At 40.0% G+C, this 27,819-nt stretch overlaps 2 protein-coding genes across 2 annotated transcripts; one reads left to right on the top strand and one right to left on the bottom strand.

Moving 5' to 3' along the window:
• Nucleotides 1-6,534: 6,534 nt before the first annotated feature.
• Nucleotides 6,535-22,113, bottom strand: nuak1b (NUAK family, SNF1-like kinase, 1b). The gene is made up of 7 exons (XM_056739808.1): nt 21,062-22,113; nt 15,354-15,474; nt 13,758-13,909; nt 12,408-12,473; nt 12,102-12,221; nt 10,982-11,114; nt 6,535-10,858 (listed from the first exon to the last, which is right to left on the bottom strand). The coding sequence occupies exons 1-7, from the start codon at nt 21,269-21,271 to the stop codon at nt 9,819-9,821; spliced, it is 1,842 nt and encodes a 613-aa protein (XP_056595786.1). The 5' UTR covers nt 21,272-22,113; the 3' UTR covers nt 6,535-9,818.
• Nucleotides 22,114-24,383: 2,270 nt separating this feature from the next.
• Nucleotides 24,384-27,226, top strand: depdc7b (DEP domain containing 7, paralog b). Its single transcript, XM_056739771.1, has 9 exons — nt 24,384-24,461; nt 24,536-24,977; nt 25,083-25,210; nt 25,705-25,894; nt 25,967-26,226; nt 26,309-26,451; nt 26,539-26,664; nt 26,770-26,845; nt 26,921-27,226. Exons 1-9 carry the CDS (start codon nt 24,386-24,388, stop codon nt 27,142-27,144), a joined length of 1,665 nt encoding a protein of 554 aa, XP_056595749.1. The 5' UTR covers nt 24,384-24,385; the 3' UTR covers nt 27,145-27,226.
• Nucleotides 27,227-27,819: the final 593 nt, after the last annotated feature.

Here is a 27,819-nt window from a genome sequence, read left to right on the forward strand (position 1 = left end):
CAACAATAAATTTTACCTTTGGGTCAAATGTCTGGTGGAGGTTCTGTCTGAGTACAACGGTGTGAAGCAGTTTTTTGCCCATGTGAGCTCATCCAGAATATCTTAACCTGCAGTATCAGAAGAAGTGACAACTGTCTCAACTGTCCGTCTTTCAGAGAGACAGCCAGGGCACTGTTATAGGCAGATGATGAATTGGCTTTGGTTTATGCAAGTCTGTGGGTTTAATATCTCACTGCAAGAGACTTCTTGACAAAAAGGGGGTCACAGGGGTCTGTCTGGGTGTGGAGGGGATTAAAACACATTCAAGGCCACAGAAGCATTAAAACACTTTAACTGAATTGATTTGTGTACCCAAATGATCAACCATTGAGATTAGTTAAAAATTAACTAGTAAAACCCTTACTTTCACAGTCTCTGACAAGATATAGAGAAAGGAATGAAGGAAGAAATAAAGAAACAAACGAACAAACAAACTAAAGTTCTGATTTTATATTTTATGGTGATGTGATGTCAGCTGAAGGAATGTGCATTAGTGAGTTCCTCAGCTCAGCTCAGCACACTTGTAGGATTGTGATAACTGTGCGATTGATGGCTGTTTGAAGAGCGAGAAGCCCTTCATTATCAGCTTGATCTTCTTATGACTCAAATCTTTAAACATTTAACCAGTAACAGAATTTAAAGAGACAGAAAAATACCTGCAGGTGCTCAATCCCATAAACTCTCGGCGCTCGTGTTTTAATAGACACAGACATACATCCACTGAGAACCAGACCTGGCGGACATCCATCACTTTAGTAAGTCCATCTGCGGAGAAACAACATATCAACATCTGAATTCTTACAAACAGGGTTTAAAACATCCGATTTTATACTGAGGAATGTTTGAGACATTGTTGAGATCGCTTCTGAAACTCAATTTGAGACACATATGAGATTACTGGAGTCTCTTTTCAACAAAACTCTAATTGTGAATATCTTTCTCAGATGTCAAAAGTTCTTAAGGCCTGAAATAAAAAGAGTATTGTTCTTCTGTTGCATTCCTCTATTGCAAATTAAACCTTTTATTTTTAAAACCCCAGCGTCCTTGTTTTATCACAAATGCACTTCAGCTTATCATGTCTTTTCTTGCCTCACCTCCTCCCTCATAATTGTGTGACCCTGTTCTCCACCCCTCAGATTCACTCAGGCTTTCCCGAGTGTTGCGTGCGATGGACGGGGATAAAGGCAGGTGGGTCTTTCATCAACCCTCACGAGTGAAGGGGCGGTCAGACCGCTGAGAGAGAAATAGTTTTTTAAAATGACAATCTCTTTATTTATTTCTCCAGCAACAACTCACTGCTGTTTTTGAGAAAAGGCGAAGTAAAGCCCCTCCCATTTAAAGACTATAAGGATAAATCAGTAAAACAGTAAATAAATAAACAGTAAATGTATATTTAGAAAGTTTTCAGAAAGTTGCGTCCTGCACTTGCATGATAACAGCGCTGTTTTCAAAAACATTCACTTTGAGAGCCATTTTCTGTGTGGATGTAATAGAGATAAAGGCTCTCCGTGTGTGTTTGTAGAGATGTGACCTCACAGGTTTTTACGAGAGCCGAGAGTAAACACAGGATAATCCGGCAACATAAACCTTCAACAGTGACAGACCACCATGAAAACAAAAACCTGCAGAGATTTGTTGGATCTGTGTCTATCACACTTTTAAATCACTGCCTGGGGGAAAAGACAGACTCCTCTTAACAACTCCTATCTCTACATCTTGTCATCCCCATTTTTGATTCATATAACACTCACACTTAATCTCTGCAAAGAGATATAAAGGAAACAAAGAGATAATTCAATCACAGGACAAGCAGGAGACAAAAAGAAGATCTCTCAGGCCATATAATACCCGTCTGTGTTGTTGGACTTCGGTGAGCTTTAAAGAACCGAACCAAAACTTTTGACAGGACAAATCTTATTTTCCTATGGATAAAATATGGGCAGAAATTAGTCCACGCTTGTAATCACGCCTGAAAGAAGGTTAACAGTCTTTGCATGCCAACCGCTCTCGCCTTCGGCTTTAAATCCAGAGCATGTAAAACCCATCAGCAGTTTCTTTACTTTCCCACAAATAAAATCTCAAAGATTCCACTCGCATCCGTTTCCAGACTGTGCTCAGCATAAACGCTTTTCCTCTCCCGGATTCCGACTTTAAACTTTATTTGAAAGAGGACGAACAGAAAAGAAAGAATGGAACGGATAAAAGAAGCTTTAATCACAGAAACAACTGCCGTAGGAAAATCAGACGCAGATGGAGAGAGGGCAAGACAAACTGGCTCAGATGAGAGCTTCACTAAAAAGATGAAGATGTACTTCACATATTGATTTAATGCAATTGAAATTCTGCTCAGAGGTTTCCCTTTTAAAGCTTATCAGATCAGGAGTTCTGAAGACTTTCAGAATGCAAAGGTTATTGTTATTTTTATCCAGAAATACAGCAGCCCATTCAACTTTGTGTTTAACTTAAAGGTCCGTTTTGACCGTTGCAATATGGCGGCGCTGTTGACGCGTCACTGCAACGGGCCTGTCTGTCTATACATTTAAAGACCACACACCCACGTAACAACGGTTTCATAAGCAAACTTAAAGCACCAAATTCCAAGTAACAGGCAGATTTTCTGTCCAAAATGAACTTGAAACCTTTGCGCGCGCCCGCTCGAATCGCTACACAGCTTCGAAGTTTAAAACTAAAACACACCTCGTTCTTGTATAGGTTCCGCGATGCTTCTGCAAATGTTACGTTGTCCATTGTTTCCCCAAAGTATTTCCAGAGATTTGTCATCTGTGGATTCGATATTCACTGTTTATAACATGCACAATCATGTTCAAGCCTCGTCCATGTTTGACGTTAGAAGCAGGCCCATGAACTTGAGGTGTAGGCGGGGCTAAGAAGAAATGTAAATAGACCGATAAAATACAGTTTTTTGTAGTGGTTGTCAAAAACAGTTCATAATGAAAAGTAGGGCTATCACGATAAATTATAAATATTATAAAACACGACGGTAATTATCACGTGATTTTTGCACAGCTTTTAAGTGAAGTACGGGAAAATGCTGCTGCATCCGAAAGCCAGAGGGCGCTCTCGTGCGGAAACTCCAAATACGCACTGCAGAAGAAGACCATAACACGTCATAGAATCAAGGAAAAAATGCATATGGACATCTTTTTATTAAAAAGTGGGCGCAATGTAAACCAAATTTTTCACATTTTATTAATGACTTCAAATTGTATGTAGATCTCTTGGAAAAAACTAAACACAAAAAAGCACTGAAAACATGTTATGCTCTGAAAACATTTAAATTTATGTTAAAAACAAAAATCTATCTGATAGCGATTGTTAATATGATTGGAATATGTAATATCTCCTGTTCTAATGGCATTGATTTAATAAAGCATAAAAAAGTAAAGTATATTTATAATGATCATGTTTAACGAGTGTTACTTTTTCAAATGCACATTAAAAGCGACTCAAACTCGCACTGCTTTTAGATCGAGCATCATTTTCTACTGATCCCGTTGCCGTGCTTCACGGACAAGCTACGCATTCCCAATAATATCGACACATTGCGTCTCCCAGCCACTACGATTACAATATGATTTAGTGGTATCGCGATTAATTATCCTTCAGCCCTAATGTAAGATGCAACCAAAGGCAGCTTTTTAAGAGATGCTGTTATAAAGGATAAATAAATGGAAGTCACATGACCACTCCTAATGATTCCCAATTGATTAATCAATCAATTCTTAAAAGAATCGTAATTTTGGTTCTTCTGAGTCATTCAATTGAATCATTTAGTTGAACTGAGTTTAAAACAGTGTTTTACAACGTCTGCTGGGGTGAACTAAAATGAATCAGACTGGCCAACAACATCAAGCATTATTTTATTTAATAAGACAACTCTCCTGTCAACCACATGACTTTCTTGTCTTTTACAGACACATTGACCTCCAAATAAAATGCAGCTGCAACCCCAGGCCTTCGCTTTAAAACCGTTGCCATTTTTCCTTTAAAAACATGGCAGATGTTCCGAGAACCCGCTCCAAAATCCTTCCTTTACTCGACCACTCAGACATGTGAAGGTCTTTATGCATAACTGGGTGTTTCCTGTAGATTTGAGCAGGATATCAAAAGATGTGCCGAAGCCGGCCTGTTGGAGTAAAGCCAGCGACCATCCAAGGCTATAAGAAGATCGTAGGGAAGATCTGCAGAAGCTTCAGACGGCAGTTCTTAACAGCAAGGTGCTAAAAAATCCCTCAGGTGACAGTTGGAGAGGAAAGAGCTTTTGTGTTGATGGACAGGAGTTTATCCGGGGATAAAGAGCGGAGATGTGTTCTTTTCCCTGGGAGCGTTTCGGTTACGTGGTGTTTCCTATTGAGCATAAACTGCTGTGGTTAAAACGCAGTAGGGCTCAGAACACCGAATAAACAGAGAGACTGAGTCAGAGCTTGTCTGGAGTGTGTATGAGTGTGTGTGTCAGTACTTACTTCAAAAGTATAGCAGTGCCATTTCATACTATTGTATTTTGGAGTGTTAACTTTAGTGAATTGATAAACTAGTAAATAATACACTACAGTAGGGTTCAAAACACTGTAGCATCTCAACACTTTATCTCGGTTTAAGACTATTTTAATGTGGGTTCACCAATGGTATTCTTCAAAGTAGCCTGCCAATAAAAACATCATGATATATTATCATATAGTAACATGGTATATATTTTATATCAAAGTACCGTGGTATTTTCCTTTTGATTTTATCACTGACCATGGTACGTTTTTGCACGGTTTCTTTCCCCTTTCATCAAGTTCTCCTCCTTTCTATTTTTAGCCGTAGTCCTGCTATTCTGGAATTCATCTCTGACTGGCTGCTGCCGAGCGGAATCCTTTCAGGAATGTCTGGAACTTTCTCAAACCACTACAGAGAGAGGAAGAAAGCGAGATGCCTCGGGTGAGGAGGGAGAGAGAGGAAAGCAGATGCGTCTCTTCTGTCGTGGACTGCACCGAGTTCACATTCGTGTGACTTGATATTCGCTGATGTGTGAGTGCAGGGTGTTTGCGAATGCATATTACTTGAATTGATTGGGGAGAGTTAAATGAATCTCTTTGGACGTTTGTGGTCTATACAGCAAAAATAATCAAACGTAATCTCCCTCTCAGTTCCTGGATCAGTATTACAGCTTCAAAGAATGGGTTCTTGAGGGGAAGTCGAATGATCCGGCTCACTTTACCGTTCATAATGGCACCGATCCGACCTGTGCATACTGATGTTTGAAAATCTGATAACATTTCCCTTTACAGGCATTTGAAATGAACTTTGAAATATAGATTTAGCATGCTTTTTCTTTCTAATATTGCACAACTCTTTTATTAAGGTTATGGAATTTTCATCTTATAAAACAGTAGAATTTTACAGTAAGTCTTTTAATGTGTAGCTAGATTAACATGTTTGTGTGATGTCTGTGATAAAAGAAATATACTTGTTAGTACAAAAGTGTCTTCTTGACTCAAGAAATCTAGGACTGTGAACGCAACTGTATTTGGGTCTCTCTTTTTCTCTGGCACGCGGCAGAAAAGCCCCTCCGCGCCGCCTCCGCTAGAAATCTGGATCAAATTAATGCTGGCAAAGACAGTGATCTCTTTTGTACATTTCTCTCTTAACATCCTCTTATTTCTTGCTTGTTCATGCAGACTTTCTTTTACTCTGTTTTGCTGTAAAAATCTCTGGCCTGTAAGGAACGGTTTACTAAATGAGAATTCCGTCATTATTTACTCATTCCAAATGTGTGGCTTTCTTTTTTTGCTAAGTGAAAATAATATACGTTTAAAAGAAAGCTCACTGTGCCATTTTCCATTCAACAGAAGTATTCAGGGGCTGCCAAGCTACAAGAAGGACAAATGGCACTATTATTCTTAAATGATTCGAAATACTTAAAATATTCTGAAGCCATGAAGACAGAACAGTCAGAAATATTCAGGAATAAAGTTTGAATGTGTAAATGTTCGATAAATGTTTATGAATTTATTCACCAAAAGGTTTATGCTTCATTAGAGATGCAACGGCCATCGGTCAATAAAAGCAATTTTTCACACTATCTGCTATCAGAAAATAGTTAAAAAAACAGCCAATGATCAATAGAATGATAGTCATTGTTTGAATTAATAACATTCTGAAAGTATTAAAAATATTCATTTAATCCTCAGAATCGGTATCAGCAGATTTATCTATGATTAATCGGCTATCGGTGGAGAAATTTAGTAGGCTATCGTTGCATCTCTAAACTTAATATATATCTTACTGCAAAATTACATTTTTCTGCTACTTTTATTTGTACTACTTAAACTGTTAAATTTGCTATCCTATTAATGTGTCAGATAGGCCTAAACCTCACATTCAATTAGATGAGCATTTAATATATGTGTGTTTGGACAAAGGAAAATGTAATTGTTAATTGTTTTATGCAGAATAAATTGCAACAATCAAATAAAGTTGACACGGATATAAAGTCCTTTGAAATGATCAGTTTATTGAATCAGTTTTACACAGATTTGGTTTTTATGGTACAAAAGACTGTTGGTTAGCGAGAAATCTCCAACAAACAACAAAGCAGTTTGTCGACAGAACGCACAACCAAAGCTTTACGACACAACCATGTGATCTTTCTGCTCCTCCAGTTGTCTTCAGTGTTTGTTTGTGTATAGAACGAAATGGCTTCACCACCAATAAATACAGTATAAAAATGCAATTATAAATTCATTATCAAAAAAATAAACAAAAATCATAAAATATAAGCAAAGGCACTGAACGAAAAAGACCTTTGGCAGTCCAGGATTTTTCAAGGGATCCCCCATCAATAGTAATCGAACGTAATAAAAATAATACATAAATAACATAATACTAACATTTCAGTACTGTCAATTATAATATCCAGTCAAGTTTGTTTTCTCTACAATGAATTTTTTGACTAACTAATATGCACCAGGTACTTCCAGTTTGGCTGAGAGCATGTTTGCGTTCGCAATGGCATTAAGCCTCCGTCACAATGGCACAATGGTTAAAATGGCACATCTGGGTGGCTGCTCGACTTTGTCGACAATTAAGGTTGATCTTGAATATTGTGACACCAAATATTGGGTCAGATCTATGAGATGTAAATTTGTGACGCACTTGCATCGAATGACCCTAACGAAATTGTGCGGTAGTTTGAATGAACGTCTGTATAAATTAAATGCATTAGCATTAGCACCGCATGCACGGCTAGTGCTTAAAACCTGTCGATACCGGGAGAAAGCGTTGATTAATACACACAACGTTCCTCAAATGTAAATCAATAATAGTAATATTTTGGAGAATCAAAAACAAAGGCGCAATAACATAAAAATACTAACATAGTATAATTTGATCACTGTTAATCCAGTTGACAATACAATGCAATACAGATATGCAATATGATACCATACACTTTAGGTGTGTCTATAATATCTACCCAGGACCTCCATCGAACAAAATGTCTCCTACAACATTGTTTTGAGACTTCTTGAAGGTGACAAATTCACCTTTCCCCGATAGAACACAAACATCTTAGAGACGTCTATTTGATGTCTGTCTTTAAATCTGCAAGATGTATTTCTTTATTGTTTGCTCATCAGCAATGCGTCTCTGAGATGTCATATAAACATCTAGAAGATGTCTGTAAGATGATTTAGAATGTACGCAAAACTGCCTTTTCGAAGACGTTCATCAGATATTTTACACAGCAGATGTTTTCCAGATCTCTAGAAGACATCATACAGACGTACCTGTGCTATCTGGGTTTATTAATGCCGACGGTTGTTTTTTTTATGAAGATTAGCTAACTTTGCCCTCTTGCATCTCATTGGTCAATCTGGGGGCTCCATGTCTTTACCAATAACACTTTTCTTTGGTATAATAAACTTCCCTTATCCTTTCATCTACATTCTTCATCTCTCTGTATCTACACTTACCCTCATCTTTCTTCACATGCGGCGATAAAGCCGCACTCATTTTTTCCAGTGAATATTTCTGCATATCCCACCTACTGGAAAAGTGCCCCACTTTCATAAATACTTCTACGAATCTACCCCCGTAAACATCTCTCTGTACGACTCTCTCTACGACTAGCTCCCCTACACACTTACCTTCTAAAAACAATGCAATTCTTAAACTTCATTCGCCAAGAAACTAAAGACTTAAGATTATGAAACATTAAAGCTTTTCCCCATATTAAACCAACACACGCAGGGACACTGGGTCGTGGTGTTAAGATCTAGTCCAAACATGCCCCTGAAACCTTTGGAATTTGCTGGCTCATCACTGCTTTGAAACTAATCTGTCTGTTTGTGGTTTTCAGCCCTTACGGAGAGCGTATCGGGCATCAAAGTCCAACACAAAACCAATAATCTGTTATTTTAGAGCTGAGCAATGAAATCCACAGGGATCAACAGATAAACAACAAGAAAGAACATGTTTCTACAGGCCGAAACTTAAGGAAATAACCAAACATGCTGGTCTCTGCTTACTGTAGAACATTCCTGGAAATTGAGAGCGTGTCTGAGATTTCTACCTTGCGTTTAACGTTGTTAAGGTGAAAATGTCCAGAAACCTTCAACAGTCACCTAACCCAATCAAGAAACCACAAGAGAACCGCTCCAGAGAAACACATGGTGCTTGCACGCACGTTCCTGTCAGGACTCCATCACAACCGACCAATCAAAACCTCCCGGACTTGATCTGAGATGTCGGAGCCTTGAAGTACCAAACACTGGACATCCTGTGCTAATGATGTAGAGCGTTCTGGAATCGGCTCGCGGATCAAGGACCAACTGTGTTATTCTTAAATAACGCTATGCAAACACTATCCAAGCGGTGGGAAAGATTTGAAGAAACAAGTATAACATACCTTAAGCTCAAGACATTCTTGTAGGGTAGACTTTGTGCTCTGAGGTCCTGGGCATTTTCTAACCATTTAATACAAACTCAACAAACCAAAAAATAAAATAAAATCAATGCTGTTCACCTGAAAACAGCCTCCTCTGGCATCTCTCGTCTTCACCTCAAGGAAATGACATACATAATTTAATATGAATAACAAACAAAAAAGGCACTTTTATAATTCCATATGCTCCACTGATTTCAGGTATAAGATCAATACAAGTTTGATCATTATGTAGTTTAAGATATATTAACAATAACCAACAAAGAAAGAACTATTATATGTGTCAGTTCCACTTAAGGAAATGAGAGATTTAACTATGTTATGCTTCCAGTACTGCCAGACCACACCAGTTTTGTATCACTAAATCTACTAAAAAATATTAATAAATAATAAACAACAGTTCTTTTGGAGCAAGACCCTGGTTTCTTGTATCGAAAGTAAAGACAACACGAAATGTGCTCTGCGAGTTTTAAGGTGCTTTATAAACTCAGGTTGGCTTATTTTTGTCATCAAGAGCATTCCATGATGTCCTTTGTAATGCTAACTCACCTTTCACTTAATATGTAAACATTTAATTTCATCTCTTGCCAGTAGGGGAGATATTGTCCCAAAGTACCGACTGAAACTTGCTTCAAACACTGTTTATGGGATTGGGTAGGGTTAGTGGTTAGGGACTAAGAGTTTGAGTTAGGGTAATGGTTGTGTATGACTTCCAACATATTCCCATCAAAAAATGACTCACATTCACAGAATCCCAGTACTAAACTGGTCGTCACAAACATACCAAACACCTTCCAACTTTCTTTCTATACACCTCTCAATTGATCCCCTATGACAGGTTGTTGCTGATGTCCAGGGCAAGTTGGTACACCTGAGTCATATCATCCAGATCTCCTAACAGAGAGAAGCTGCTGTTATCCCCAGGGGACCTCTGTGCTCCCCTCCCAAATTTTCCACTATGTAGGGGTGGAGCCGCCTTGAGGCCTGTGAAGTTAGCTAGCTGTAGGAGGTTTTCTGCAGACACACAGCTTCTGATTTTGGGCCGGGCGGTGGGCGGTGGCCAGTCTGTGGCACTGAAGGAGCTGCTTGTGATGGTGTCGCTATCCTGCCTTACGATGCTTGACGGGCGACTCTGACTGCGGGATAACCCTGAATCGCCGGGTGCCGGCTCTCCAAGGACGCTCAAGGAAGGAGCTCCGCTGTACGTGGAATACTTCCCATTGCGCTTCAAGATGCCCTTTCTACCGACGGCTCGCTTTGGTGGCGAGCTGGATGCAAGCGGTGTGATGTTGCCACCTAGCAGGTCAGAGGACTCGCTGCGCTCCGGGGAAGAATAGTACCCTGATTCCCGTTGCTGGTTGTTCTTTAAGATCCCTTTCTTTGGAAGGATGGAGATCATCTTACTAGGGGAGTGGCCTGTTAGTGCTGACTCCTCCTCAGCGTCATCAGGCTCAGAATCCTTCTCTGGGGTTCCTGCACCTGACCCCAACTCTCTGTCTTCAAGACTTGGTGAGTCTTGCTCTTCGGATAGTCTCGTCTTCAAGATGCTCTTCGGTCTCTTCAGGTCTACGCTGTCCTCACCATTACACTGGGAAACTCCAACATCGTTTTCTTTCTTGGACTTTTTGGGGCGTTGATGGACCAGCAGGAACGGCTCGGATCGGACAGCTTTGGTGGGACGGGGCTCGGTCCGGTTCTGCCAGTCGATGAGACGGGCCAACATGGGCGAGCCAGCATCCCTTTGAGACTCACAGTCACACACGCTGGTCTTCCATCCCCAGTTTACCCACCAGTGATTGGCGATGTCTTCGACCGTTGCCCGCCGTTCAGGGTTGACCATCAGCATCCAGCGGATGAGACCACGTGCATCTAACAAACGGACATTTTAATATGTTATTATGATCCTACAACCCAATCTATCATTGTACCATTTTAAAGCGTAGAGAAATACCTATGTCTGTAAGAGTTTCTGCATTTTTTAAAGTTCAATACCTGATGACTGTGTCGGTTCTCGATACTCCCCATTGCTGATTTGCCGAATTAGATTTTTGTGGTCACCTCCATCAAACGGCATACTGCCATAGACCAGCGTATACAGCAACACACCCAGAGCCCAGCTGTCTACCTGCAGACAACAGATCATCAATATTAGCTCACTCAACATTGAGTAAAATTCATGAACCATTGAAGATACTTTCAGATAACCATATGACGGAAGTCAGGGGGGAGAAAAATGGCATTAAAGATAGTCCACCCAAAAAATTTACATTTGTTCTTTGAGACATTTTATTGCACTACATATTGCCCCAGGCAGTCGGTTATGTAAGTCCTGCGTGGGGTCGGATTAAAGTGCAAAGTATGCGGCCCAGAAAAAAATCATGATGGCACCACCTGCCTGGATGGTTTACCAGATTCCTAAACAGGAAATCACTCCGAGACCAAAGTAATTGTTTAGCTCGTAGCAAGCAATGATGGCGACTCTAGTGCTTTTATTCACTTGAGGCTTTGGCTTTTAACCAAAAAGGGTTCGGACATTTTGATTACAGCCTTTGCGTTGTACTGTTTTTGTATCCCGAGGAAAAAAAAGAGCAAATTATAGCACACCGAAGTCAACTGAAGTGCACAGAACTACTTGTATTTGAAAATTCCTAGGGCTGTATACATAAAAAGATACTTTAGGTAAACCCATTTTGGTTATGTTTATGCACCAGTTTAGTTTTTTATATCTTAATCTCTCATTTTAATTCTGACCCAGGATCAGTGGAATCGCAGACACGCAGAGTAAAAAATCTGCAGCTGGTTTCCATGTTTAGAGGATAAGCACAAGGCGTACGCAGGCCTGTTCCTACGAGTCTATGGAAGTATAATCCCATCAAAGAGCAGAATAAAGCTTGGCTAACCACAAGGACAGTCCATGAGATATCGCAGACGCTCGCAGACCATTTCACACGCTACAAAATGAAATTACGGGGTGTTTCATTTACAACGATGCAAACCTCATATGCCATGCCGGTCTACTGTAAACCATCCCCGCATGTTTTTACGATCCTGAAAAGATTTGTCATTATTCCTCAGGGAAAACAGGGGTTTTACTGATGGGAGCGAGTCTCACCTCTGGACCACAATAAGGTCTCCCGTTGACAATCTCTGGAGACGCGTACAGCGGGCTACCACAGAATGTCTGCAGAAGTTTGTCTTTATGGTACATGTTGGACAGGCCAAAATCAGCAATCTGAAACAAACGTGAGAACGTTCTGTTTAAGAGAATCTTTGTTTTATTACATTTTATATCAATTTAACATCAACAGTATTTCAGAGACACATCCTATCTTAAATACTACATCATACAGATTAAATAAAGATTAAGTCACTTTGTTTGTGATTCTTTTGGCTTTAAAGTAACCTTGAAATTGCTCACCTTTATGTTACAGTTCTCATCCAGTAGCACGTTCTCCAGTTTTAGGTCCCGGTGAACGACACCATTCTGTAAGGAGAACATATCAGGATACATTTATTACCAATCTTCATAAATGGCCTTGCTGAATACTTTTATTGATTATGATGGGAATTATGTTGTTTTTTTATGGAAACTGTAATGGTGTCTACTTAATTGAATTATGTATGACTACTGTATGAATTATTTTAGTAGGATTTTATCTGGCAGACGGGACCCAACAGAACACCATTATAATCCTATAGGAATAATACTTAAACAAAATTCAATTTTGCAACGGTTTTAATAGAAAAAGCAACTGGTTCATAATGGTCTTTTAATGCAAACCATTAGACTTTCTTTTCAGCAGAGGTTGTCATTATGTCACAGACAAAAAAACGTGACTGAACAAGCAGCGACATCTGCTGCACAAACAACTCCGTGACTGTCAAACCGAAACAAGATTGTGCAATTACACCGCATGTTTCCTCTTAAGCAATGTTCAGCGAGAGTGTTGCAGCTCGGAAACTCATCCACGGGGGTTTGAATACGAGAAAGTTCATTACAGATGTCTGAATGCACATGTGTTCGACATGCACGGCTTTGAACAGATGAGACGCTTTATGGTGTCGTCTGGTCGACCCCACCCGAAGTCCTCCCAGCACTGCGGTTGCCCAAGGCAAGCGTGACTCACTGAACTCCTTTCTGGTGTCTGGAAGCTCCCTTTCTCTTAGATAAAGCGTCACGTCATATTCATCTGTAAACCAGCCCACCCAGTGCAGCTCCACTGGGGTCTCGACTGGCTCGAAGCGGTGCATTGTGGGGGCTGGGTCCTTTGTAAGATGCGTTACAAGATTTCAGCTCTGTTCCAAAACCTTTTAATGCAGGCTATTGTCTCATCATACACGCGATCATTACAGCGAAGATTTGAGTTTAAAACTAAAACAATGTGAATGAGTCATTTGAAAACGCTCATACATGTATTATACAGAATAACTTTGGTATGCATGACATCAATGCACACTGACGTAATGTGTGCAAATCAAAGAAAGAGAGAATGAGCCGGCAATAATCGAACACACGAAGAAGAAACTCCGTCATTGGGTGGTTGATTACTCTATCGACAGCTTTGCTAAATGCTTAGATCTACGACTCCCATGATGCACAGCCGTTTCACATCATTCGGTCATTCCCGGATTCCTCCCAAACAGACAACAGCCAAGATTCTATCCCCGATTCTAACCGCCCGGACTGATTTCAATGAATAACTGCACGTGCAGCTCTCCAGGCTTTAAGAAAAGTATTGGAAAGGAGAGAAATAAGTGAGGGTGGTACCTTGTGGCAGTAGTGCACAGCAGACACGATCTGTCTGAAGAAGTGTCTGGTTTCTCTCTCCGTCAGACGGCGACGCTCGCTGATATAGTCGTAGAGTTCGCCTTTGCTGGCGTATTCCATGACGATCACGATCTTGTCTTTATTTTCAAACACTGGGAAATAAAACAACACGGCACTTGGGGTGTTTACTTATGAGCGTTTATTTGTAATCTCATTTGTTTATAAACAACCTAGACAGGCCAAAATGTAAGCTGTTGGATTCTTTAGGGAAAACATTGGAATAAACTGAATCCAGGAAAATATATTTTCTTTGCACACGGGTTTGGTGTGTTTAACCTGGAAAAACGCAAAGGATTATTTTTTAATTGAAAGGCACATGCCGCAACCAAAGTGTGTTTTCGGAGGCGTCCGGTCAAAAACAAACATGCGCTCTGGCGCCCTGTGTCTTCAGAACGCAACCCTCCATGACAAATTACTAACAAAACTACTCGATGTTCAAAAGACGGCCTTTGTTTTGTAGCTGCCCGTCCGGCAAGTTCAACAGGTCACGGAAAAATCCGCTAACCACCAGAAGAGGCTGAGAAATCCAAAGCAACAAACACAGCAAAATTACAGTCCGACCCAGCAGAAAGTGGCTGTTTTTGCAAAACCCCAAAAATTCTAGCACGGATCACCCCACCCTTGCTTGGCACTGCCGGCGGCCTCACTCGCACGTCCAGCGAGAGAGAAACAGTTCTCTTCTTTTTACAGAATCTCTCGGCTTTCAGCACAGCGGGGAGCGCAAGGCCTTCTGGGACTGGGCAAATAATGTTTGGGAGGGACGTAGATGGTGAATCACTGTCTTATCACTGTGTCACTGAATATTAGAGAGGGGTAACAAATACAACAGAGCTAAGAGACAATGCAGCGCAGACCTTTGACACGAACTGCCAACACTTTGAATTATTTACAGTTTGAATAATTCTCATAAATGCAAACATTTTATACGATCTCCCAAATGAAAGAAAAGCGAAACTTGAATATCAAAACTAACTGCGCTTCCCACATTTTCCCGTTTGCTTCTATTTTTGTTATTAAGGATTTCATGAGAAACACCTGAGACATGACACAGGAACATACAAACAATTCACATTTATTTCCGCATCCGTCCACGACTACCCCAGACTATAAAGACTAAAAAAAGAACGTCTGAAAGCAAAGTTGGTATCTCCACAGGGTCGCGTTAAATAACCGTTCTCCCGTCTCCGAGACGGGCCAACCACAACACAGGCGGAGTCGAAGCTTTGAACAAAGACGAATACAGCAACCCCTCAAAAATAAACTGCTCTATAAGCCCAGACGGATCGAAAAACCACAAAGTCAGCGGACGGCCTGCTGAGAGACTGAAGTACAGAAGAAACCAGACAGCCGCTGAGTGCCTTTAGAAATCATCAACGCCCAAGAGATCCAAAGAGATGAAACATGTGTGGGTCAGGAACGGGGAAATAACTTATTTTTGTTCAGTCACTGATTATCATTAATAGTTCACTGGTTATTCGAACATGTTGTCTAATAATTCGTCAGAATGGACAGATTGACAGTGAGACAGACAGATACCTTCATATATAGAGATGATGTGTGGGTGGCGAAGCGATGACATGATTTCAATCTCTCGCCGAATGTGAACCATGTCCTGTTCATCCTTTATCTTCTCCTTCCTGATAGACTTGATGGCAACCTGAGCGATCAAAAGAGAGAGATTTTAAGTCCTTTTATTAACAAAATTAAACTGGATGCATCTTTTAAAGGACAATTAGCGTTATCTATTATACTTTTACTATTCATATTGTTTCTGACACATTTTACTGACATAGGGAGTAAAGTGAGGAAACAATAATGTGATGAGGGGAAACGGGGTCAGGAAATGACACAAGTTAGACTAGAGCTGCCCGCAAAAGCAACACGGCTTAATGTGTCACAGCACGTTCGCTAACCATTTGGCTACAGCTTTTATCAAAAACAATTCTTGAAAAATACTCAGAAAAACACCTGAGCAGCCAACGGACGTTTTTTTTGTGCGTCTGAGAATGAGCCTCAGCTGACCCATCCAGACAGAGAGGTGTCTCTCTCTCTCTCTCTCTCTCTCTCACACACACACATGCATACACACACATACACACACATACACACACATCTGAGCTGAGCATATTTTCGGTCTGCTGGTGTGTAATTTAGCTGAGAGTTTTTTTTGGAAAATGATGGTTCAGTGTTTAGAAGCGTAATGAAAGCTCTCGTGTGTTTCTTTGGCCTTGAGGGATCGAGCGGTTTCTCCCTGTGATGAAAACATCACGTAACACTAAATGTAGAGTCCGCAATACGTGAAAAATACAGATTCACACGTGTGTAGGTACACTCACATGCATAATTACTATCTTTGCTTTTTAAAGGGATAGTTCACCCAAAGATAAAAATGTTGTCATCGTTTATTCATCCCTGCGTCGTTCAAAACCTGTATTTGACTCTTCTGTGGACAACAAAAGAAGATATTTTGAGGAATATCTCTGTGGTTTCGTGTTCGTGCAATGAAAGTCAATGAGGTCAAATTATATTATATCCAATTATAATATTAAAATATCTTCTTTTGTGTTCTGCAGAAGGTAGGGTTTGGATTGACATGAGAATGAGTAAATAATCTTTTACAAATATTCGGATTTGCAATTTTTGCTATTATTCCAAAACCCAAATGAATCGTACAATTCTAGAAGGTTGACTTTTAAAACCGAGGTGTCCGCCACAGAAGTTGCCCTTCTGGCTGATGTCATTGAAAGGAAAGCGGAAACGACTCATTTCCTGTCTATTTTTGTCGTTCGTCCTATCTCACCCTCCCAGGCGTGTCCTACACCTTTAAAGAGGAGGAACAATGAACATGTTTACGATAAACCTTAATGACAAACCCCAAATTGAAAACACTGTCATGAGTAACTCACTCTCTAGTGGTTCCAAATTTTACAAATTTCTTTGTTTGGTTGAACACAGAGAAAGATATTTGGAAGAATGTTTATAACCAAACAGTTCTTGGACCCCATTGATTACCATAGTAGGAAAATTGACAATGTTCCCAAGAATTGTTTGCCGTCCTTAATTCTTCCAAATATCATCTTTTTTGTTCAACAGAATAAAAAGTATTTTTTCTTGCATTGGGAGTCAATGGGATCCAATAACTGATTGGTAATAAGCATTCTTCTGAATATATTTCACTGTATTCATCAGAACAAAGAAATGTATAGAGATTTAGAACAACTCGAAGGTGAGTACATGCTGACAGAATTTTCATTTTTGGGTAAACTAAATCTTAAAAAAAGATATCCTTTGGTCAAATCTTGTTTTGTGATGTCACACACACATGTGCCCATTCAAACATCTCTATCCTCGTCTGCCTGTAGGGTACGTGGTTGCAGACCATTGCTTACATTTTCTCGGAGAAACCAAAACCACATGTTTCCGAGGAGCTGAAGGTAAATCACTGAGCACGTCCATAAATGGAAAGAGCAAGCGGAACGCTTCAAAACCGATTATGTGGAATAAAAAGGGAAATGAATCCAGAAACCGTGGCCAGTTCTCCAAAAGCCGTATAGCAACCCCGCTAACATTCGACTCTTTATTGGAGTGTTTTCCATGATCTCATGTAGTTATGTACAGCTGAAGGTTTTCACCTCCTGCCAGGTCTGCTGGAGATGGCAGGAATGCTAATGTTGCCGTTTGTTACGCAGCGGGAGCGAGAGTTTAAAATAATCTTCTGGAAAAACAAGCCAGCAGAGAGTTTTATTTGTTTATTTGCGTGCGAGCCAAATGAATGAAATACAGTACAAATAGATCCGCAGTTAATGAACTGAGTTTGCCAAGGCGTGCATCACTGTTACTATTGCCAACATGTCAATGTATTAAACTTCAAGGCATGGGTGAGCCAAAAATAAAAAAATCGGTCATCTATTCACCTTCAGATCATTGAAAACTTTCATTTGTGGAACACAAAATAATATATTTTGAGCAGGGTTGCGCCGGTGTTTCGGCCACCGATATTAATCGGCCCACATTGCATTCATTTAACACCATCGGCGTATCGGCAATAGCATGACAAGGCCAATACAGAAGACGGTTTATTAATGAACTGCATTGAGTTGCATGCCTGAATAATGCAACGGTTTTTTTTGAGCAAAAATTAAATAGCAACAGCACATACTGTACTTTATTTAAGCTTATTAAAGAAATGTCCAATGTTAAGTCAAATTTTTGTTAATATTGTTAATAAAATAAATTTTGGATCGCAAAAATCACCTTTGAAGATGTTGTCTTGGAGTATTTTATCTTAATTTTGGCCTCTCTTAAAATGGTTAATGGATCCAATTCATGTTCAGTAAAATTGATTTAATGCCGAAAAAAAATAGTTAGTATTGTAAAGTACTATGCAATGCAAAGAACCAATATCGGTATCGGACGATGGTTAAAATAGGTATAAAAAATATGTCTCAGTGGGTTTTGCGTCAAAAATGGAAGCCAATGGTGTACTGTTACCAAAATCCACTTACAAACACTTTCTTTTGTGTTCTGCAGAAAAAGGAAACTCATACAATTTTGAAATGACATCAGGGTGAATAAATGATGAAAGAAACCCCAAGAATTTCTTGGCAAACGAACAGCAACATATTAAAAACTAATCTGAGCAGCCTGACAACTCTCAAAGATTGTGTCTGGAAGACGTAAGAAAAACGTTGCAGTGAAGTTGTGAATAATCTGATGTGCTCTAAAGTCCATGATAAAGTTCTGACTTGAATGTAGCTGACCCAGGATCAGACAGCTGCTTTGGCCTCCATGCAGTGTATTAATGTTCCATGGCCTTTTCATTTCCGTTTCAAAACCTCGCTATCTCCTTTCACATTGTCACACTGACCTATTCACACACAAACACACAGACACCCACATGGGCATGTGACCAGTTCATCACACAGCATGGAAAGAATGTTCACCGTTCTGTTCTGAAATCTAATCCTGTTTGTACACTTACACACATAGTATGCAAAACAAACACACGGTGAAGATTTTTATGTGCTGAACTGACCTCATACATGCGAGAGCTCACATACACACGCTATCTGTATGTCTGCTCGGGTCATTAGCCAACCAGAGGCTGTTAAAGCCATAAGGAGATGCGCGTTTCGTAATTTCTTCGGTTATCTGCAGGGAGCCAGCCGGTCGCTGAAGGTCAAAGGTCAAGGAAATGCTGTACCAGACAGCGGAGTATCAGCAGTCTTGAACGTTGGGTTTGTCTGTATGTGATAGCGCTGAAGAGCAAACCTTTATTACAGATCAACAGAGTTGATTCGGAAGGATTGGATGAGGAATATTTGAGTTCAGATTTGAGCTATTCTACGTCTGAGACAGAGATATTAATTATATTTTTACTGAAACTCTTAAAGGGATAGTTCACCCAAAAATGTTTAGTCTCCATGTCTGTTATCAGCTGTTTCCATAGCTTTTATCTATAGCCTGCAACCCAACGCTGTTTTTCCAACTGACTCCTGCTGAGCAAACTGCTCTTTGCTAGTAAATATCACTAACCCGAGTGGCTTCATGTTTACGAGGCCACAAACATGCATGACAAATTGTGTTTTACACACGTTTGGCTTTGCAGTAAACGATAAAACATGTATGCGTGTTTGGTTTATTTTTAGACCGGTGTTCGCACTAGAACAGGCTGCCAAAAATCTAATGGCACAGTGCCCACCGAAACACACAGGCCTGTGTCAGTATAAGTGTTGTGAAATGAATTATAAATCATTAAACTAACAGAAGACACTATATCTGTACACAACCCATAAAAGCCAGCAAGACCTGTTGCCATGACGACAGATGGCATTTAGCACCAAAGGTCATGGGTATAGTGTAGGACAGTTGTTTTTAACCGGTGGGTAGATAACGGGTCTGTTCTGATAGGGACTCAGAAACGTTGACCTTCAAGTAATTTCAAATCTCTATGACTTTCCTTCGTCTACAGAACAAAAAGATATTTTGAAGAATGTGGGTAAAAAAAACCTGACCTTCATTGACTTCCACTGTATGAACAAAAAACCACCGAGACATTTCTCAAAATCTCTTCTTTTGTGTTCTACAGAACAAACAGCTTTGGAATTATGAATAATGGTGAAAATAATGATGAAATAATATTTGTTTTTAGGCGATCTGTGCCTTTAATAGAAGCAAGTCTATTTAGCCAGCCTGAGTGAAAACAAAAAATGATTGAGGCTGCACAAAATTTGTGCCAACCACAGTGTTTTGTGCAACGCATTACTGGTTGCTGAGATCACGAAACCACTCAAATTCAATTTTGCATGCTTAACAATTCTGGTACTGTGTTTGGTGACCCATCGACGTCATGGTCCTGAAGCACTGGAACATGCTCGTGTATTACACAAACACACCCCTCTATGAATCAGAACTAGAACGGATGGAAATGTGCTTCCTGCAGCTGTTCTGGCTTCTCCACATTTAGAGGACGATGTTAAAGAACAACCAAAGCCACGCGCCAAACAGATCCGCTCTGTTAATGAACACATGAACGCTCAAGCCCTGCCTGACCCAGATGCCCGATACAAAACTCAAGTCTAGCGGTGCTTTAGGTATCTAGGTCAGGGTTCATTAGTAACCCGGGGTCACATCTCACCCTCTTTAAAACACTGCACGATTATTTATGGAGGCCGGTCAGCAGCGACCTTTGAACCCAGCTGCAACAAAAATGGTACATTGGCGAAGGCGAGATGCGTTTTATTGGGGGCCATTAGAGCCACTTCAGACCCGTCAAACTCAAGATTTAAAACATCTGCTCTCAGCAGCCGAGCGCGTGCTGAGCTTGCGTAGGGTGGGATTCCCACGAGGGGGCCGAAAGGAGCCAAACACAACAACTGATTATTATGGACTGCTCACAACGTTAGCGATAAACTACAACCGCTCTAGACTATTGCTGCATTTTTGGTTTGTTCTTATCATAGCAATATAACAATAAATTACAATGTATTTGTTTATTGGTATTACAATGTTTTTTAGACCTGATACTGTGACAATGACCCTCTACCAAATATTGCAGTTCCATAGTACTGCCACAAAACAAGAGGGAAAGTCCCGCAGGAGTAATTTGAGGCTAATTGTCCTTCTCAAGGGCACAACCTTCAAGGTTCCACATTTCAAGCCACACCACACACACGCATTCAAACACATGCACTCCTACAAACCCCACAATTTTCAAACAAGAGCACTGTGGATTCTTGGAATACCTCTCTTCCAGAATGGCGCTCGATGGCCTTCTTGACTTTCCCGTACGTTCCTCTCCCCAGGGTCTCCAGCAGCTCGTATCGATGCTTGAGGTTGTGTTTGTGGTGATGTTTCTTTACACCGGAGCTGCTGCGTTGGACCCCTCCGGAGCACCCAGGTGACTCCACCGAGGGGCCCGACGGGTCACCTGCACCCGGCCGCTGTGTCTCCATCACCCGAAGGCTGACGTCCAACACCTCACTGTACGCTTTAATATACCTCGACTAAATGCTATTGTAATATTGATAATATAACACTAATAGACCCAATTAGCATATGAATAAATAAATAAATAAATTACAAGGAAATGTCTAATTAACGTATAAACTCATTTATAATTGTCGATAATGACTCATGTTTTAATGAGGTGTCTATTCTACCTATAGCCGGCTATGGTAGGCTATCTAAAAAAATAGTCTAGTCTAGTCTAGTCTAGTTATGAACCATAAAACAAGAAACTGGATATAAACGGACTACAAATGCTCTACATGTCGTATTATTAAAAGAACACTACAGAACACATCCCAATGAAATCGGAATGAGGCGGAACACAAGACTTTGTGGCAAATGTAAAAATCCTACAATGTATCATTCACAATTAGAACGATCTACCGCGTTCTATTCTATTATGACGCTATTCTATTCTATGACGTGTGCTATTCCATTATGACGTTTTCACGTTGCCGTTGCGCGTTCGATCATGTCTTCACCGTTATTCCTTTGTTTCGATCTACCGCAGAAAACCGTTCCGTGTCTCGACCGAGAAAGCAGCGACCGCGCCGGCGTTCTGGATATAAATCACCCTCATTCTGTCCGCGGATCTGCCGTGCTCTCAGACAGCTCGGTTCCAGTGCCGGTCATCCGTGACTTCAGGCTCGGCGCGCGGGGATCGGACTGAAGGATCTGTGGTGCCGTGTCTGCTGTGGCCATGGTTCGGTGCGTTCGCCGCGGTTCTCCTCCTCGTGCCCTGATCTCTGATTCTCTCTCTGCCCCTCCGTCCGAAACGCAGAGAATAAAGACAGAGTCGAAAAGGGGCGGAGTCACCCCCTCTCTCTCTCTCTCTCTCTCTCTCTCTCTCAGGTGTCTGGTGTTCTGTATTGACACACACTGCAGCCATTCTGCTTGACAAAATGAATAGAATACGATCGAATATTAACATCAGCATTACTTGCATACTTTATTGTATACATTTTTGCATTACTTACATCTTTGGGAGAGATCAGGTTCAAACAATGTAACTTGAAGCCAAACATATGCATTATAAAGTTGTTGTACGATCTCTAAAAATTGTGCTTCAATTTGTATAGAAACATTGTGACAAGTGAACTAGGTTGATTAGAAGATCAAAAGTTCAAAGGTTAAAAAGCAAAACAAAGGTTCGTTCTCTTTCATAACTAGGTGCAGGACGTCACTCCCTTTATGACCAAAATGTTGTCACGTGACCCTCATAAATAAACCAGGACTTTTCTTGAACTAAAATAAGGAAATTTCTATCTTGACTTGAAAGTCGTTGACCTTTCCTTCTGATCCTGCTGTAAAGTTCACATCACCTATACAGTCAGACTAGGCTTGCCTGAAACCTCACCCTACCTGTTCACCTCAGCCAGTCGGCTTTGCCTTCTTTTGTTTGCTTCTGTTTGGATCTTGCTCAGTGTAATTTAGCCACTGATTGGTGGAGGGGAAGTTTAAGTCAAACACACTCCAGATTGAGTTGTTTGTCTTTGTTTGATCTGAGAGCTTCAGGAATCTGGTCCGCCCTGTGTTGTGGTGAGCAAGTCGGACAGCGGACTTCAGTCTTTGTAACTGTGAGCATGTGTGCCGCTTGGAGATTTGCATCTCGGCTGAAACTTGGCCTCAGATGCACCCAGGAATCTGGTTTCTGCCCCCTCGTGGTGGAAATGCATGTGTGGGTCAAAGTTATTGAGGTCAGCACTGCCAGAGCATCATGAATAGATCAAATAAAATCAACATTTGTTTTGGATTACGAAAGATGTATCATAAACGTCACTTATTTGTTGCACACAGGATGAAGAACATCTTCTCAAAGTATAAAGGTTCTTGTTAAGTGGCAAAAGATACCCACACTGTGTGATGGAGAGAGTTACTAAAAGTATTATGTAACAAGTTTTTTGGGGGCTGCTGAATATCGTTATAGTATTTTGTGATCCTAAGAAATGTGATGGTTTCATTTTTGGACTTGGACATCAAACAAAGATTTGTTTACAGTAAAGATGTTTCATTCAGGTATTTGAAGTCCCTCGGGCATCTGGCAGAAGGTTCACCGCAGCATTTCCCTCCACACGGCGAAATAATACACAGCAGGATCGATGGAGGAAAGACAGGATGATAGAGAGAGTGAGAGAGAGAGGTAACCACAGACAAGATGATGGAATATTATGTAAGAAGCTCTCATCATAGGTACCATCCCCTAAGCGAGAACTTGTTTATGTGTACGACGCAAGTGACATGACAACTACACCTTTCACTTCACATGATGACAGGAGACATCCATCTGCCTCAGAGACAGAAAACAAGATTAGCTGCCAAAACATATATATAGATCTGTTGAAGATAGATAGATAGATAGATAGATAGATAGATAGATAGATAGATAGATAGATAGATAGATAGATAGATAGATAGATAGATAGATAGATAGATAGATAGATAGATAGATAGATAGATAGATAGATAGATAGATAGATAGATAGATAGATAGATAGATAGATAGATAGATAGATAGATAGATAGATAGATAGATAAACCGATGCTGGTCAGTATTTCATTCTTCTTCTTCTTTTTTAGTATTATAATGCAGAACTTACATATTTACATACATACCGAATACAATCAGGGAAAAACATATTCATAACTTTACAAATTGTAATTAATTACATTATTAACAAAAAATCATATATCATTCGAAGTTCACGTACATACAATATAAAAAAGATTAAACAAATCAAAAAGAAAAATGATGACGATAATGATAAATAATAATAATAAAAAATGATAGTCTGATCTGTAAATAAATCATCGTAATTGGTCAAAAAGGTTACACATTTTTTATTATTTACAAGTCTCAGAGATGAAAGAATTGAGTTATCAGTATTTCATTCTGATCAAATCTAGTGGCTATTGTTTACTGCCATCTAGTGTTGTATTTCGGTATTGCTCTTTTGATTTTTATTGGTTTGCTGCTAGCCAATCAGATGGTAAGATCACTCATAATTGGGATCGTTGAGACTGATTAATGAGTTTGAACCTGTGATCTGCAGAGAGAATACATGGCTTCAGTTCGGGACAGAGTTGCAGCATTTAATGCAGGGGGAGCGCTATACAGTCCCATGAACCGACCCCTTGGTAAAGTCTAACATTTTAATTACAATCAAATAATACATCTGATGTACACGCTGTACTAACCTGTGTTTCTGCAGATCACAAATTGATCAACAAGCCCCCAGCAATAAGCAATGATGATATCCACAACAAAGACATCTGCAGCCACATCATCACCGTTCTACAGGCCCAAGTGAAGATCAAAAAACGCAGAAAACATCTGAAATATCATGATAACTGCTTCCTGGGCTCAGATGCCGTCGACGTCATCCAGGCTTTTCTTATCCAGAATAAAGTTCTTGGGGATGCTGAGGTCTGCAGAGCCAAGGTGGCTCGTTTTTGCCAGGTACTGCTGGATTATAAAGTGTTTGAGGCAGTAGGAACCAAATCTCTGGGGAAGGCCGGTAAACCAGGAGGCTTCCAAGACAGCAGCACCAGTCTATACAGGTTTCTCAACACGGAACGTCCTTCAGTGGAAGGGTTTGAATCTGTTCTTTTGTCTCCCAGTGTGGAGAACTCATTGAACGTCACTCCGTGCAGGTGGTTTAGATCTTGTATTTGATTATTGTGAATGAGATCTATCAGGCAATGCTGAATGTTTTAATCCTGTATTTGAATTATAACGTTTGTCTGGGGTTTTTTAAGGCAGGACGTCCTATTATTCTCTCATAGCACACCTGTTAAACCGGGTCATGCGCTGGATCTACTCATGGAGAAGCTGGACTTGACTGGACTTGTTAGTTCTCCTCCCATTGAAAGTCTACCACCATCTGGTAATACCTTTTGTTCACACGTAAAGTCACACGTACAAGTATGTGTTAATATTATTGTGGAAAAAAAATCTTTAAACAGTGGTATGCTGAAATGTATGTATGCCAGTCCATTCTGCCCCAATGAAGCAGTTTCTTTTGTAAATAATGCCCAGGCTATTAAAAAAGTATGTTATAAAAGTATTGCAAGATCAGTATTATAAGAGGGTTTTTTAACAAACTATCCCTTACGAAAATGAACCATGCTTTTTTTGTGGAACAAGTGTAGTAACCATGTTTTTCTGTATTACTACAGTAACAATGGTTTACTATGGTTTAACAAAAAACATGGTTTTCAAAATCATGGTTATTTTGTGATAACCATTGTTTTACTAAAACAAATTTACTTTTACATGGTAAATTTTGTAAGGATTCTACTTTGTGCATGTAAAAACGTACGTAACGTTTAATTAGTTTTGTTTAATTTGTAATGTTTGTTTTAAAATAAATCCTAAAAGTGGTCCGAGAAGTGTGGCATGAGCAGACAGTAAGGCGGTTGTCACAGTTGATAGATCTCCCCCTGCTGGAGGGAGTGCTGAACTGCGACATTCCTTCTCCCCCATCCCGAGGCCGTAATAATGAGCCCGACCTGCTCTACACCAGTAACTACCTCGACAGAGAAGTTCTCAAGGCCTTCCGAGACTCACAGTAAGACCCTTTAACATTTGACCTAAAACAAAAACTCAAAGGCTATATCTCTAACTTCCTGTCCCCTCACAGATCTGACGTTTGGTTGTCAGCAGCTGTAGACCTCCTAGACTTTCTGCCTGACCAGCTTGTGGTGGAGGTGAGCAGAGAGCTTCCCAGTTACTACTGTGAAGATGAGGACGCCGACGAAGGCCAGAGCAGACCCTCGGGCATCGACGAGTGTAAATTACTGCTGTTTCACATACTGGACAAACATTATGGACACATGGACTTTAAGCCCCTCCTCTGTGACACCATGGTGGACGTTTATATTGCGATCATGGAACTCCTGGGTGATTTTTAAACTTGATTTGTGTGAAAACAAAGCAATTAACAGTGTCAGTATGTTTTAAAGATATTGTTTTCCATGTGTAGCAAATGGGAAGTTTGAACGTGCTCTGGAAGTTTTGCAGCTGACACTAAAGCTGCTGTCTGCGTCTGCGCGCGAGGAACTGCGCAGATTGCTGGAGTTCATGGCTGTAGCGGCGGATGCTGCAGAGATTCAGCTTCACACAGTGGTAAAGTCATAATGCGTTTGATCTTTATTTCAACACTGGTCATCTTTAAGCTTACTGTGTATCAAAGTCATTTTAAACTGGACTTAGATTGAGAACCGGGTGATTGTGAAGAAAACCTTCACTACAGGCATCATCCAGAGCAGGAGTCTGCCGAAAGGAAAGCTAGACCTTCTGCTGCTTTTCATGCTCGACAACCACCAAGAGATCTTCAAGGTTCTTACATGACTCCTTTACAAATGGAGCTGCGTCCATTCCATGTTGATTCACTATCAATCATTAAACATGAGACTCATAGACCGTCTGTATGTATTTTTATAGATTCCAGGTTCGCTTCACAAGCTGGTTAGTGAGAAGCTGGATGACATTGTGAAACATAGAGATTCCTCCACTACTGGTATGACGTGTTCAGGTAGAATTTTGCAATTGTTCTTACAACCATTTATACGTTAATGTTTCCTTTATCTATTAGACAGTCCATTTTGCCAGCAAGTGCCCAGAGAAGCTTATGCTGACACCGTGAAACACTCGACCAACAGTGAATTGTTCTCTCTGCTAAAGATGATCGACGAAAACACCAAATATTCACAGAGAGAAAAGAAACGACTCCTGGCACAGTTTTATAAGGGACATCCGGAAATCTTTATGCAGTATTTTGGATCTCGGCTAGGCACTTTAAACCTTATTGAAGTTTAAGTATTGCTGTTTGGCGTAAATGTTTTTTGTAAATATGCTGTGTGTTTTAAAATCTAAATAAACATATATACATGTTATAAAATCTGATGTTTAGATTTCTTAGTATGATAAAAAGCCCCGGATTATTTTAAGAAAACATCAGCTTCATGAATTGTATTGGTATTTTCTTGAACATGTAAGACAATTTGGGATTCTTCAAAGAAAAGTTTAATTTTCTGTTCAGCTTGGGGATGATATTGTATTTATTTACATCTTCCTTTATTAATTTAGCTGATTATTATTAATAATTTATATTTATGTAGTTTATACATTTGACCCTACCAATTCAAGTTTATTTATGTATCGCTTTTCACAATGTCCATTGTACCAAAGGAGATTTACAAATAAGAGAGTGAATTATCCTTTGTGCTTAAATATAGTACCAAAAGAAGCATCTTGTCAGAGAAAAACACTTTTATTTAGATTGTGAGAAACTTTCATGAACGCTTCTTTAACAACACATAGTTTAAGAAAATAAACAATTTATCTCTGTCTTCCAGCAAATTTGTGTTTGCATTACATTATTTTATTGTATTGTTTTATTTAGAATCTGAAGTATATCGTCTTCATGATATAAAACATTAAAATATATGTCGTCCTGTCCCTTTAACGCTGATGCTTCTCTATGAGCCGCTG

This window comes from Triplophysa dalaica, chromosome 24 (assembly GCF_015846415.1).
Source record: "Triplophysa dalaica isolate WHDGS20190420 chromosome 24, ASM1584641v1, whole genome shotgun sequence".
Lineage (NCBI taxonomy): Eukaryota > Metazoa > Chordata > Actinopteri > Cypriniformes > Nemacheilidae > Triplophysa > Triplophysa dalaica.

What these genes read in the sequence shown, in the direction of transcription:
- nuak1b (XM_056739808.1), bottom strand. Translation starts at nt 21,271, where the DNA reads ATGGAGACACAGCGGCCGGGTGCAGGTGACCCGTCGGGCCCCTCGGTG. An exon ending in CATCATCTCTATATATGAAG is followed by an intron (nt 13,910 to 15,353) that starts GTATCTGTCTGT and finishes TTTATTTCCCAG; the next exon opens with TGTTTGAAAATAAAGACAAG. An exon ending in CTGTGCACTACTGCCACAAG is followed by an intron (nt 12,474 to 13,757) that starts GTACCACCCTCA and finishes TTCTCCTTACAG; the next exon opens with AATGGTGTCGTTCACCGGGA.
- depdc7b (XM_056739771.1), top strand. Translation starts at nt 24,386, where the DNA reads ATGGCTTCAGTTCGGGACAGAGTTGCAGCATTTAATGCAGGGGGAGCG. An exon ending in TTGAACGTCACTCCGTGCAG is followed by an intron (nt 24,978 to 25,082) that starts GTGGTTTAGATC and finishes GGGTTTTTTAAG; the next exon opens with GCAGGACGTCCTATTATTCT. An exon ending in TGAAAGTCTACCACCATCTG is followed by an intron (nt 25,211 to 25,704) that starts GTAATACCTTTT and finishes AAATCCTAAAAG; the next exon opens with TGGTCCGAGAAGTGTGGCAT.